The following is a 14,082-nucleotide window of genomic DNA, read 5'->3' as shown; positions in this document are numbered from 1 at the left end:
ACTTTGAGCTTTCATAAATTAATTCAAGATGAAAAAGACAGTTTGGAGAATAAGTTAGAAAGAGAGAGGGAACAAGGAGGAGAGAGGAAATGAAAGAAAGAAAATCTCAAAGCAACTATTCAGTCTCCAGCCAGTCTCAGCCAGTGGCCCATGTGGCTTCACTCAGCCACACTGGAGAAACTAAGAAAGCGAGGGAGGCACAGTTAAAGGATAAGGAAAAAATGAGGGAAATGTGATGGAACAAGTATGGCACTCATTCATGGTTACCAAAATCATGCAAAAATACTGTACATCCTGTCTCTATCAATCAATAACAGAAGCTTGCAGTCATTTTACAGCTCTGTAGTGTTTATCTGTAAGTCAAACAGTGCTACAGTGTCTGAAATATGGATTTTAACTCCTTCGGTCTCAGTCTTCACCTTTTTCAATATTTATCTCTTTTCACTGTAGATGTTGATTTAGAAAAGATTGAAAATGGAAAACATTTTTTTTTTTACAGTAACAAACACATTAAATAAAAAAATGTATAATATCCATCATAAACAACAACAACAACAAAAACCTCATGGAAATCAATTGAATATATTATTTTTTAGGTATGCTCAGCTCAAAAATATTTCATATGCTAGAAATGGTTGAGTGCCTGTTAAAGTCATGGAAATTCATGGGCCAAAATGTGTGGGAACCCTGTTGGGACTCTTCGAATCCTTTTTCCACACACGTCAATTATATTACATTGCCATATTATGCAACAAATCAATTACGTAAGATGAAATAAAACATATTTGTAATAAAATATGACAATATTTGACATTATAACACAAAATTTCACTAGCCCCCCTTCTACTGTCAGAATCCATCGTCAAACACACACAAAAAAAAATCACATTTTCAAACTTACTGGTCCTCCCTGAAATATGTGAAGCCCACAAATGGTAGCTGATTTCCTGTGAAGGCCCGGGGAGGGGCAAAGGTCTCGGTTCCTAATGGATCATCCTTTATATCTTCATCAAAGTTACTGGTGTCAATATCGCTACTCAGCTCTGGCACCACTGGAGCCATGGCTGAGAGACAGAGAGAGGCAGAGAGAGAGAGAGAGAGGAGGGGGTTGAGAGAATATTGTAAAAGATTTGAGCAAAAATAGTGTGCCCTGTTTGACTGCTTGTGTGTGTGAGAGAGTCTCACAGTGAAAGGCTCAGTGTGTGTAGCACACAAAGCAGACACTGTACTGATGGGAGGAGTGGCATGTATGACTTGCCAAGCTGGCCGGTGCTTACTCACTACCTACTGTGCTCACACACACTCACGCTCACATACACATCCAAAACACTCCCTGCCTCTGGAGCGAACGTGCTGAGCATGCTGGGAGAACATGTGTCAAACATCTAATGGGGATGGGCTGCATTCAAACTCTCCACAGCCAAACAAAAACAGACAGAGATGTTGCAGAGCTTTCTGACCCTGCATAGACAGCAACAGAGAAACCATGTTTAAGGCCCAGAAAGGTAGTAAGGACATTGTTAAAATAGTCAATGTAATGATATGAAGCTACAAGAAGCCTGACTGACATGGAAGAGGAGAAATTGTAGAATAAAGTTGTTATTTTTGTTATCTCTGTGCACAGAAAGTATTCTCAAATGGACTATTTTACCGATGTCCTTACAACCTTTCTGTCCTAGTTGTGTTGCTGTCTATGAAGGAGCTCTTGGATTTTATCAAACAGATCTTAATTTGTTTTCCGAACAAAGGTCTTACAGGTTTGGAACGACAAGAGGGTGAGTAATTAATGACAGCATTTTCATTTTTGAGTGAACTATCCCTTTAATGCATAAACAGTTCTAAATCTATTAATTCAAGTAATTCTAAATAAATAAATAAATAACTGCAGTAATGTCTCTGATAGCACTGATCTATACATTTCTCAGTGAGGAAATGCATTACTGCAATTTACATCCATATTTTTTCAATATAGTGTAAAACCAATTCAGACATAAGTCAATTTAGACAATAAACATCTACTAAACTTATAAAAAATTAACTAAATAAATTTTGTCATCATTGATGCAAGAAAAACAGTCTTGAAGAGAAAATCCAACAGCAAAATCTGTTGTATTTTATTCTGAATTGCAAGAAAATGAGAGATAATGATACGTTGCTATATGGCAACACTGCATCAAACAGATATATAGATGCAGTTGTTTCCCAGAATCCTCCTTGATATCACCGCTAATAACAGACTACTATGGAGTCAGAGAGAAAGCTAGATAGAAATGTGCATTTGGGCATCACTGGAGCGAGGGATAGAGAGAGGAGCAGAAAACGAGTCCAACTCTGTGGTTTTGAGGCTCTTCTCTCATTAGTAACTGTGTACGGGCCAAATGCTGGGTTCCACCCTTACTGAAACCAGCCCCATAACCCTGTAACCCTGTCCCAAACACCACAACCCCGACACGAGCACAGCACAGCACAACACAACAGAGAGCAATGTTACAGAACAAAATAAAACTAACAAAAATAAAGTATTAATGGCATAAAACAGTAAAAAGTGTAACAGCACTCATTGCAGTTTTATCACATCACATAATTAAAGAGATAGTTCACCCAGAAATGAAAATTCAGTCATTAATTACTTACCCTCTTGTTTTTCCGAACTCGTAAAACCATTGTTCATCTTTGGAACACAGATTAAGATATTTCTGATGACATCCAAGAGCTCTCTGACCCTTCAAAGACAGCAACACAACTGAAATATTCCCAGGTCCAGAAACGTAGCAATGAAATTGGTAAAATAGTCCATGTGACATCAGTGGTTCAACCGTAATTTTATGAAGCTATGAGAACACTTCTTGTTCTCAAAGAAAACAAAAATAACGACTTTATTCAACAATTCTTCTCCTCCTCATCCCGTCTGCTATGGCGCACCACCGTTGTGGAGAGTACAATGATGCATGCACTTGCTTCCACTTCATGTTAACAACTCATGCATGCGATAATCAGAATTAAAGAATTGAGAAGAATTGTTAAATAAAGTTATTTTTGTTTTCTTTGCACACAAAAAAGTATTCTCATAGCTTCATAAAATTAAAAGTTGAACCCTGTAAAATTGACTATTTTACTGAAGTCCGTGATAAAAAATTTTTGGTCTTTGAACATTTCAGTTGTGTTGCGTTTCATCAGAATGAATTTCATCAGAAATATCTTAATCTGTGTTCCAAAGATGCATGAAGGTCTTACTGGTTTGGAACGACATGAGGGGGAGTAATTAAAGACAGAATTTACATTTTTGGGTGAACTATCCCTATAAACTTCATGCAGAAATATACATCGACTAAGTGAAGATAAATTATGGTTAATAAGCCTAACACATCTAAACAAGTAAATTGTTTTAGTTACTGTATCATTATAAATCAATAAAACAGTCAGTGGGTAGAAACCACAAAGAACAAAAAAAGATTCAGTACAAAATTAATTCAAGACTATGATGGCATGACTGAAATAGCTTTCCCTGAAGCACAGCATGAGGGTGTGAAGTGAATGTTTGCCTGGAAAAAATCTGAGCAGCAATTTCATTCAGCTTAAAAGCTGTACTTCAAAACCCCAAATTCATAATTTGAGCATATATGAACGACTCAAGACATGAACCGATGCAAGACTTCATTTAATACATCTGCTGTAAACCGTTATCATTCTGCACATGCATACTGTAATGTTATATTAAGTTAGTAATATTGACTTAATAGTGATAATTACTTAATTGGCTATAATTATCATGAATGATCATGACATTCACAAGTCATGATCACATGATCAGCCACACTCACACTCAGTGGCTTACTGTCTCGTATGGTGTCGAAGGTCCACTGATCGTTCTTGAAGAAGGGGTGACATTTTATTTCATCCACTCCAGTCCGGCCAAGCCTCACCTCCCTGAACATAACAAAACACTGGTCAGCAAACCAAACAGAGAACCACAACCACGCTCACTAATCCGTTAAGTGAAGATTGTGTGTGTGTGTCTGGAACTTCCAACAGCGAGTGGCTGATGGGAAACAGCAGAGCATGGATGAGTTGAGGAGGGAAAGCGACACACACAGCAACATCAAAAAAATAAGGAACGGTCGTTCTCCTCCCATTCCTTGCATATAGATCAGAGGGTTGCAGCAGTTTGGACTGCCACATGTGGGACATTCCTGTAGCTAGAATGCAAAGGGAGGGGTGTGTGTGTGTGTGTGTGTGTTGTGCTTTTACATGACAACTTAAACCCCTCTCTGGGTATTTGATCAGGAATGTTCATATGTGTGTGCACGTGAGAGGAGGAGAAAAAGATTGGGGGAAAAAAAGAGTTATTGGAAAACAGATTAAAGGTGAAAGGCTGAAAGAGTGACCTGGCATTAAAAAAAGAAATGCAGTAGAAGCATTGGAACATAAAGTTGAAGTTTTACCAGTGACTGATTTTTGGCTATTAAAAGCATAAAATGAATACTACAATTTGAAAAACTGGGTCGATAAGATTTTTTTATTGTTTGTTAAAGCAGCCTCTTATGCTCTTTAAGGCTGAATTTACTGTATCAATAATACAGTAATAGTGATATACACTCACCTAAAGGATTATTAGGAACACCATACTAATTCTACGTGGCATTGATTCAACAAGGTGCTAAAAGCATTCTTTAGAAATGTTGGCCCATATTGATAGGATAGCATCTTGCAGTTGATGGAGATTTGTGGGATGCACATCCAGGGCACGAAGCTCTCATTCCACCACATCCCAAAGATGCTCTATTGGGTTGAGATCTGGTGACTGGCCCATTTTAGTACAGTGAACTCATTGTCATGTTCAAGAAACCCATTTGAAATGATTCGAGCTTTGTGACATGGTGCATTATCCTGCTGGAAGTAGCCATCAGAGGATGGGTACATGGTGGTCATAAAGGGATGGACATGGTCAGAAACAATGCTCAGGTAGGCCATGGCATTTAAACGATGCCCAAAACGATGGCATTAGAAAACATCCCCCTCACCATCACACCACCACCACCAGCCTGCACAGTGGTAACAAGGCATGATGGATCCATGTTCTCATTCTGTTTACGCCAAATTCTGACTCTACTATCTAGGGTGTTGATGGGGCAGTGGATAAGACACATGCCTTTGGTGTGAGAGACCCGGCTTTGAATCCACTGTGAGACACCAATGTGTCCCTGAGCAAGACACTTAGTTTCTCCAGAGGCGTGCAACCTCTGACATATATAGCAATTGTAAGTCGCTTTGGATAAAAGCATCAGCTAAATGCATAATGTAATGAATGTCTCAACAGAAACCGACTCATCAGACCAAAACATTTTTCCGGTCTTCAACTGTCCAAATTTGGTGAGCTCGTGCAAATTGTAGCCTCTTTTTCCTATTTTAGTGGAGATGAGTGGTACCTGGTGGGGTACTGCTGTTGTAGCCCATCCGCCTCAAGGTTGTGCGTGTTGTGGCTTCACAAATGCTTTGCTGCATACCTCGGTTGTAACGAGTGGTTATTTCAGTCAAAGTTGCTCTTCTATAAGCTTGATTCAGTCAGCCCATTCTCCTCTGACCTCTAGCATCAACAAGGCATTTTCGCCCACAGGACTGCCACATACTGGATGTTTTTCCCTTTTCACACCATTCTTTGTAAACCCTAGAAATGGTTGTGCGTGAAAATCCCAGTAACTGAGCAGATTGTGAAATACTCAGACCGGCCCGTCTGACACCAACAACCATGCCACGCTCAAAATTGCTTAAATCACCTTTCCTTTCCCATTCTGACATTCAGTTTGGAGTTCAGGAGATTGTCTTGACCAGGACCACACCCCTAAATGCATTGAAGCAAATGCCATGTTATTGGTTGATTAGATAATTGCATTAATGAGAAATTGAACAGGTGTTCCTAATAATCCTTTAGGTGAGTGTATATAGATATATATATATATAAATATATTTTAACTGTTGTCTGTTTATATATATATACATTTTATTTCTGTGTTTGCAAAGCTGAAATTTCAGCAGCTGTTACTCCAGTCTTGACACATGATCCTTCAGGAATTATTTCTAATATGCTGATTTCATATTATTATCAACGTTGTAAACCGTTGCGCTGCCTAATATTCTTGTGGAAACTGATACATTTTTCCCTCGGGATTCTTTAGCAAATTACATATAAACAATTATATATATTATTATAAATTATTATAAATTTCTAATATTGCACCTTTGATCAATATAAGTTCTCCTTGCTGACCCCTACAGATTTGAACAGTAGTCCATATTTTATATGATAATAACAATAATCAAAACCAAAACAAACAAAATAATATTAAAAGTAAACCTATTTCAGTATAACTATTTTTATTCTACTTATGGTTAAGTCATTATTGTTTTGCAATAAAGTTAAGCATCATTTCAACTTGAATGGAACGTTATTTTATTCATCATTATTGCTTTTGACGTCACATCTCAGGGCAGTAAAAGTCTAATGTCTAATGAATTTCTCCCTCTCACCTGTCAGACAGAAAGGCACAGATGAGGTCTTTGGCCTCCTTTGACATTTCAATATCATCTGGGAAAGTTAAGCTGTTTTTGTGATCCATGATCTTTCCGTAGGTGCCCACCAGGGACTCTGCATAAAACGGCGTGTCACCTGTCCACATCCACAGAGGGTTAATATAGGATTGTAAGAACAGTGAGATGACATCACAGGATATTGGAGGATACAGATGAAGCTGGTGCTACTCACCCACTAGCAGCTCATATATGAAAACTCCAACAGACCACCAGTCACACTCCCGGCCATAGTAACCCGTTCCTCCTTGAGACATCAAAATCTCTGGGGAAATGTAATCAGGGGTCCCGACAGCAGTGTCACAGCGGACCATACCGGACTAAACACAAATACAGATGCATATACACAAATATAACTATTATATATACTGGTTAAACCAATGTTGCTATGTTGTCTGTGCATATTAAACTGGGAAAAATAGCCCTTTTAAATCCATTGACAGGTTATCATAATTCACGCTGCACTACATGATCTAACCAGAAGATGGCAGCACTTACATATTACCTTAGCATGGGGGATTTCTGCAGTCTAAATGCAAATCTAATGGTTTAAACTAGGTTTCTTGTTCTAATACACTATGATTTGTGACAAACTAATTGCAATCTTGCATAAAATTTGAAACACAGTTACACAAACACACACACACATCATAGGGACCTATCACACAACCCAAAACACACCGAGTCCATCTTCATGCATGTGCCAAAGTCAGCGAGTTTCAGGTGTCCGTTGCGGTCGAGCAGCATGTTGTCTGGTTTGATGTCTCTGTGAATGAAGCCCAGAGAATGGATGGCATCCAGTGCCAGCACCACTTCTGCCGTGTAGAATCGAGCCCACTCTTCTGGGATGTCATAGTTGCTGGTCAGAGTCACCAGGTCTCCACCGGGCATGAACTCCATCACCAAATAAAGGTACTTCTCATCTTGGAATGCACAGCACAGCTATGTGGACCGAGAGAGAGTGAGGAGAACAGGTGTCACAATACCAACATTTTAGCAGTCGATAGCAATACAGTGTAATTTCACAACATACAAATAAAAAAGGGACATGTTGTCTTCAAGTATTTTCCCAATTAATTCTTAAGGTTTTTCAGAGTAATTATTATTAAAGATAACGGTCCATTATAATGACCACATTTTTGTTAATTAATATTATGAACAAATCAACATTACAGCAGCAATTATGTTGAGCAGATCTGACATTTCTTTTCTTGCCTAATTACATTAGGTTAGGACATACAGCATGCTGTGAGGTGCAAGCATTCAAACACAACCACCTGAAAGCACTCGGTTTGCATTTATTTTCATTTTATTTTATTATCAACTTAATATTAAAGTACTGGTCATTTTGACATCCCTAGAGGTATTTATTTACTTACCAATGATTTAATCTTTTAACAGTGTCCTTGTATGCACTCTAGATTCTTTTTTTATTTATTATTAAAGCCAGATATAGATGCAGTTCAGTACAACAAATGCATATCTATATGTGAAAGTGAATCCCACCTGAACTATCCAGGGACTCTTGGAGAATGCCATGATGTCACGCTCCTCCCAGAAGAAGGCGGAGTCAGAGCGCTTGACCATCTCAAACTTGCTGAGCTGCTTCATGGCATACACTTGTTGGGATACTTTGTGTCGTACCTACAAGCACATATGTGCATTAACATCATAAATATCCACATTAACCCTTAATTAAACTACACACATTCTGAAATGTTAATGCAAACAAGTGTTTAATGTATATATAGCTGATTCCAAGAAACACATAATGCTCTACCATAGATAATAATTTATAAACACTGACTTAAATATTTTGAGTTACAAGTGTGAAATTAAAAGAATAAGACAATATGTGCCTATCAAAAATTTAAAAGCATGCACGCTCTGTGTTGTTGCAGGTAAGTAGGAGCAGGCAGAACATGTGCGTACAAGCCTCACTGGCAATGAAGTATTAGTTTACATTCAAATAAAAATTTCCTGATAATTTACTCACCCCCATGTCATCCAAAAAATTTACATCTTCAGTCGAAAAGAAATTAAGGTTTTTGATTAAAACATTCCAGGATTATTATTCTTATACTGGACTTCAACAGCTACCAAATGGTTGAAGGTCAAAATGACAGTTTCAGTGCAGCTTCAAAGGGCTCTACACGATACCGGCCGAGGAATAAGGGTTTTATCTAGTGAAATGTTCAGTCATTTTCTAAAAAACCTTCATTTCTTTTTGACTGAAGAAAGAAAGAAGTAAACATCTTGGATGACATGGGTGTGAATAAATTATCAGGAAATTTTTATTTGAAAATTAACGTATCCTTTAACACACACCCAGAGAGAAAAGGCTATGCCTGAAGACAAACAGCAGATAACATGGGCAGACTCTCACATAAACACACACCCACTCACCAGCTGCACTGCGCCAAATGCTCCACGACCAATCAGCTTGACTCTGTCAAAATCATCTAGCTTTACCTGTAGTTCCCTGAGGCAACTCACTGATTTTTCATCTAGAGAGATTATACAATGCATATTATTACATAAATACATTTTATCATTTAATAATTAATTAACAAACACATTTACATTATGTTCATTTACAAAAATGTATCAGGGCACAAAAATCCCTCAGTTATTTAATTAACGTTTTTATGTAAGCTACATTTTGTCAAAGCTGACAGTAGGATTTGGATGTGTATTAATATATCCATATATTGATCTATCACAATATAGCAATGTACAGTATTTTTTTATCATTATATATTCCAGAAAAACAATTAAGCAATAAGTTACTGAGATAACGTTCTATAATTACTGACAATATTAATTCATAAAGCTCAATTCAGCAAAAAAAAGAAAACACACACACACAAAAAAAACATGCAAATACAATAAATGTAATAATCTTTGTACTTCCTGAGACTTACATCTGTTTAAGAAGGAATCTATATTTTTGTTCTTTCTTAGCGCGGGATGATTCAGATCAAGGGCCAGAGCAGTTACTGAATCCTGCACAAGACAAGAGCAAAAAGAATAATTTAAAAAACATTTAAAGATATAGTTTTTATAATCTCAAATACACAGTGATTTCTACATTTGGCTTTTCTCTTTATTCACACAGCCAAAAATGACATCAGAGAGACTTTATTTCTCTCCTCTAATCCCAGATCTTAGTCCACTCTGACAGACAGTCCTGTTGTGTTATTTAACTTTGGATATAAACCGAAAGAAGAGATTTAGGAGTGGGATTAGGCATTAGAATGAAGTAACTGTATTTTTATAATTGACTTTAGGAAATTAATGATATGAATAACACTGGATGAGCTTGGAAATTACCTCACACACCCCTCCAAACACACACAGTGACACTGCAGAGCTATACATAGAAGACACACTTGCCCCCACCCCCAACATATCCAGCCCAAACACTTCCATTTGGCCGAGCCAACATCATAAACTAGTTGGCCCAACATAAAAGGTTAATAACAGTGTTTTGCTGAAGCTGGAACAAGAAAAACAGCTAACCAGGGGTCCACAGTTAGGACAGTTGAAGAGCACAGTGGTAATGTGACAGAGTTTCAACCCAGTTGATAAAAATGTCCTTATCTGGCCATATATGCAATTTTTTTTATAAATATATTTTTTTTTATTCAAATAGGATGCATTCAATTGACAGTAAAGACACTTAATGTGAAAAAAGATTTCTACTTCAAATATGTGCTGTGCTTTTGAACTTTTTATCAAAGAATCCTGAAAAATCATGGTTTCTAAAAAATATTAGGCAAAACTGTTCTCAACACTGATAATAATAAAAACGTTTTGTGAGCAGCAAAACAGCATTAGAATGATTTCTGAAGGATCGTGTGACACAGAAGACTGGAATAATGGCTGCTGAAAATTCAGCCATCACAGGTGTAAATTACAATTTAAAATACATTAAATAGAAAATAGTTATTTTAAATTGTAATAATATTTCATAACATTATTATTTATTCCTGCATTTTTTTATTAAATAAATGCAGCTTTGGTTATATACCTTCAAAACTTTTAAGTTTGCAAGGTGTGTTAGGTGAACTTTGTTTCCTTAGCACAAATAGGCACTCGCATACAGGCCAAAACACATACATAGACAATCAACAATGACAGAATCCTGTTTTCCTTGCACTAGGAGTCAGTCCACAACACAGCTTTTAAAAAAACGCAAACACACACTCAGAGGAAGCTGGTGTCAGCTATCTCTCTCCTCAATTGAAGGATGTGACCTCAGCTTCCTGTAAGACATTTCCCTTGGTAGCAATGCAGCAGGATACAATGAGTCTGCATCCAATATTATAAATTAAAGAACATTAGTCATGAGACTCATTATAAAAAATTTTTTTCCATAGTTCAGTTGCATCACAAAATATCACAATAAACACCACAGTAACATGACTTGAGTATCAGAACGGGGTTTGTAATGTCAATATCATGAACTTAAATGGAGCTCTGTCTGGCAAGCATGACTTGGATGAAGACAGGATGTAATCCTCTGGATAAAAGAGGAATGAAATGCAACTCAACATAGGCTGTGTATATTTTCAACTCTGTTACTGAGAGTTGACTTAGCATTCATGGCTAAGCAGCTGAGGTAGTGAGTGGATGTTTCTAAGTAAACGTGCTGTGGAATGAACCAGCCGGGATTTAGTTAGGTCTTTCCCTGGGCCTCCCATAGCCAGAGCATGACATGCACACACACACACACACACACACACCAAAAATACATCACCCAATACCTCCAGGGTTTGTTCATAGATAGCTATCATTTCCCATTAATGGAACAGGTCAGCATGCAACGCTATTATCTAATTTTCCAACGGAGTTATAAAAGGGTTTGTCTTTATAAATATGTCTGAATGTTTGTGCCAAATTATTTATTTTAAAATATGTTTATTAATCATTTTAATTAAAGCTGCTCTCAAACTGGCTGATAATGCAGTTGTCTTGGACTTCTACTGTGGGTGTAGTATTTGCCCAAAAAAAGTATTCATGTACCAATGACATTGCAGCAATGCATTACATTTCTGCATACATAAAGTGCACAATAATAGGGGCCTTATTAAGACAAAATGAGAAGTATTCAGCTGGCCATGTGATCTTAAAATGGCTGCCCCCTGAGGCGACCTACTCCATGTAAAATAAAACCACTTTTTGGAACCGCTATAAAAGGCACATCTTTGTATCTACAGAAAAATACTACTATTTGTTGCTTAAGGTGTAAAATTGTATTAATGAGGAGAAAATTCTGAACACACAAGAGCTACTATATAAAGGAACAAGTCATTGTATGAACTGTCACCATTGTGCCCTTGAGCAAGTCACTTAAATCCAGAAACTTCCTTGTACTGTAAGTGTACTGTAAGATGCTATAAATAAAAGTATATGTGAATTGACTAATAATGCCATACACAGACAGCTGAGGCCTATTGAACAGTAAAGAAGCAGCCAGAGAAGGTAGGGTGTGCCAACTTTCATTCTTGCTCAAAAATGCAGTTCTTGTCTGGAATGAGGTTTTATTTCTGCTGAGGAGAATATTGTGTAATAATGTAAGATATTCTGTCTTTGATGGGAAGAGACAATAGGAGCACACATTTTAGACATTACCACCCTGTAAAGCGTGCTTGACATGTCCTCACGTTTCACCTTAACCCATTGAATAAACATACATTTCGTAAAATTATACTTTCTGCCTTCTGATGATATGTGCTTTATGTAAAATAAGTGAAGCCTGGTGCTTTAAGCCTGGACAATAATAAAGTGCTGTTTTTGGGGAAAATATTACCATCAAAAGACAGCAATATTACTGTGGAGGAGGATGTGTTGATAACACACTGATCGGAGATAATACACAGGGACATTACCGCAATCCTCTGGGACAAACATCCAGTCATTTGTTTACACCTTCAACATATAATTCAGTTTTGTTTTGTGTTGTACAACCTATATGTGAAGGAAGAGCTTTCCGGAATTATTAATATTAAAACATAAACAAACATAAAATACAAGCAAACTTTCAACTTCCTTTGCAACAGCCAGTGTGGATTACATAGGTCATTTGGATAATTAAAAAATAAGTACATATGACTAGTGTTTTGTAATTATATTAATTTGATTTACAAATGGACCTTGTTCCTCCTTTTTGAAACGTTGGTATGTCTTTAATGATTTAAAGCTGCATTCCTTTTCTATTATGCGTGATATGCTGGTATTTATTCAAAAAATAATAATAATAATTTACATGCTCCACATCTTTTTTTTTTTTTAAATTAATGTAGGTCTACACATGTAATAGGCAGCCTAATCATATTTTGAATGAACATGCACTATTTGTTCCTGCGATTGCTACTGGAGATGCAAGCTAATTTTAGTAATTTAATCCACTCATTAATGTTGACTAAATAAATGTCTGGAGGACTCCCGTGACAAATGTTGGCCAAGATGTGTCTAATAATGTTTGTCTTTTTTTAAATATATTTTAATTAATATTGGGTTAATTACTCAAACTTCTGACTACACAAAACCTCCCAGATATGCATTTTAGTTAGAAGGTCTACATCCCAGAAGGCATCCCATTTTCCCATAACCTTACCAGCAAACTCTCCAAATTCAGCGGTGATCGTTGGTCCCTGATGAGTGACTCCAGTATTCTCACCCGCTTCTCTAGTCTCTTTCCTGCTCCGGTCGACATCGCGGTAGCTCGGTGTTGTGAAGGTCCCGGTAGACATCAGACAGAGAGCCGCGATTGTGAGACTTCAAACATCTGAGTCAAACTTGTCACTACCTGTCGTAACTCAACGCGACGCCTCTCGAAGTTCACCGGTTCTGGATGAATGAATTCTTTAGCCAAAGACTTTATACACGGCATAAATAAACGGAATGGGCTACAGTAGTTTTGAGTCTTGTCCCCTGTTTAAATGACAGCGGCGTTCCGCGCGCGGCGCTTGTGCCAGCACTGATCAAAGGTTAGACCCACGCGTTCAGGAAACCGAGTGTCTCTCCCGCGACGGATCAAAACTTTCAGGAGAAAACCCTTCCGTGTATGGTCTATGTTGAAAAACACACTCTCGTTCTTCCTCACCCTTGTTATTTCTGTGTAGACGAAGCAGAGAGGAGTATGAGTACATGTATGTAAATGTGGACGGCGTGTTTCTTTGTTGCGGCGCGTCCCTCCCTTGCGGCCGCTGGAATTCTTCGGATCTTATCTCAGCCATCGCTTTTACCAGCCGAGCGTCACTCTCTAAATACGATCCCATATACTACACTAGATATATTTAGACGATTACATGCAGCCTATTTATGATGGCACAAATAACTTTATTAAAGTCGACTTCTTTCATATGCGTTTCGTAAATGTACTGTGGTGTAATTCAGCACTCAAATGCTGTGTTCTGATGATTATAATTGTGACAAAGATCTCTGCAGTGAGCACCGTTACTAATATATATATATATATATATATATATA

At 37.5% G+C, this 14,082-nt stretch overlaps 1 protein-coding gene across 5 annotated transcripts in view; it reads right to left on the bottom strand.

The window, feature by feature from the left end:
• The window catches only part of rock2b (rho-associated, coiled-coil containing protein kinase 2b), a 29,281-nt gene extending 15,462 nt beyond the window's left edge, over positions 1-13,819 (bottom strand). For 3 of the 5 annotated variants that reach the window (XR_009424173.1, XR_009424174.1, XM_059512572.1), the window contains exons 1-9: positions 13,208-13,819; positions 9,510-9,591; positions 8,992-9,092; positions 8,092-8,229; positions 7,267-7,527; positions 6,761-6,905; positions 6,526-6,664; positions 3,836-3,927; positions 902-1,064 (exon numbers count right to left, since the gene is read on the bottom strand). Coding sequence is in view for 3 of the 5 variants with exons in the window: in XM_059512572.1 (XP_059368555.1) it covers positions 902-1,064; positions 3,836-3,927; positions 6,526-6,664; positions 6,761-6,905; positions 7,267-7,527; positions 8,092-8,229; positions 8,992-9,092; positions 9,510-9,591; positions 13,208-13,306 (1,220 nt within the window). In the remaining 2 variants the exon portion in view is untranslated. The remainder of the gene's footprint in view (positions 1-901; positions 1,065-3,835; positions 3,928-6,525; positions 6,665-6,760; positions 6,906-7,266; positions 7,528-8,091; positions 8,230-8,991; positions 9,093-9,509; positions 9,592-13,207) is intronic. The other 2 variants (XM_059512573.1, XM_059512574.1) reach the window with 1 other exon arrangement.
• Positions 13,820-14,082: the final 263 nt, after the last annotated feature.

The sequence above is a fragment of the Carassius carassius genome, chromosome 27 (assembly GCF_963082965.1).
Source record: "Carassius carassius chromosome 27, fCarCar2.1, whole genome shotgun sequence".
Taxonomy (NCBI): Eukaryota; Metazoa; Chordata; class Actinopteri; order Cypriniformes; family Cyprinidae; genus Carassius; species Carassius carassius.
The sequence above is the reverse complement of the archived record's forward strand: the minus strand, read 5'-3'. Positions and strand labels throughout refer to the sequence as shown.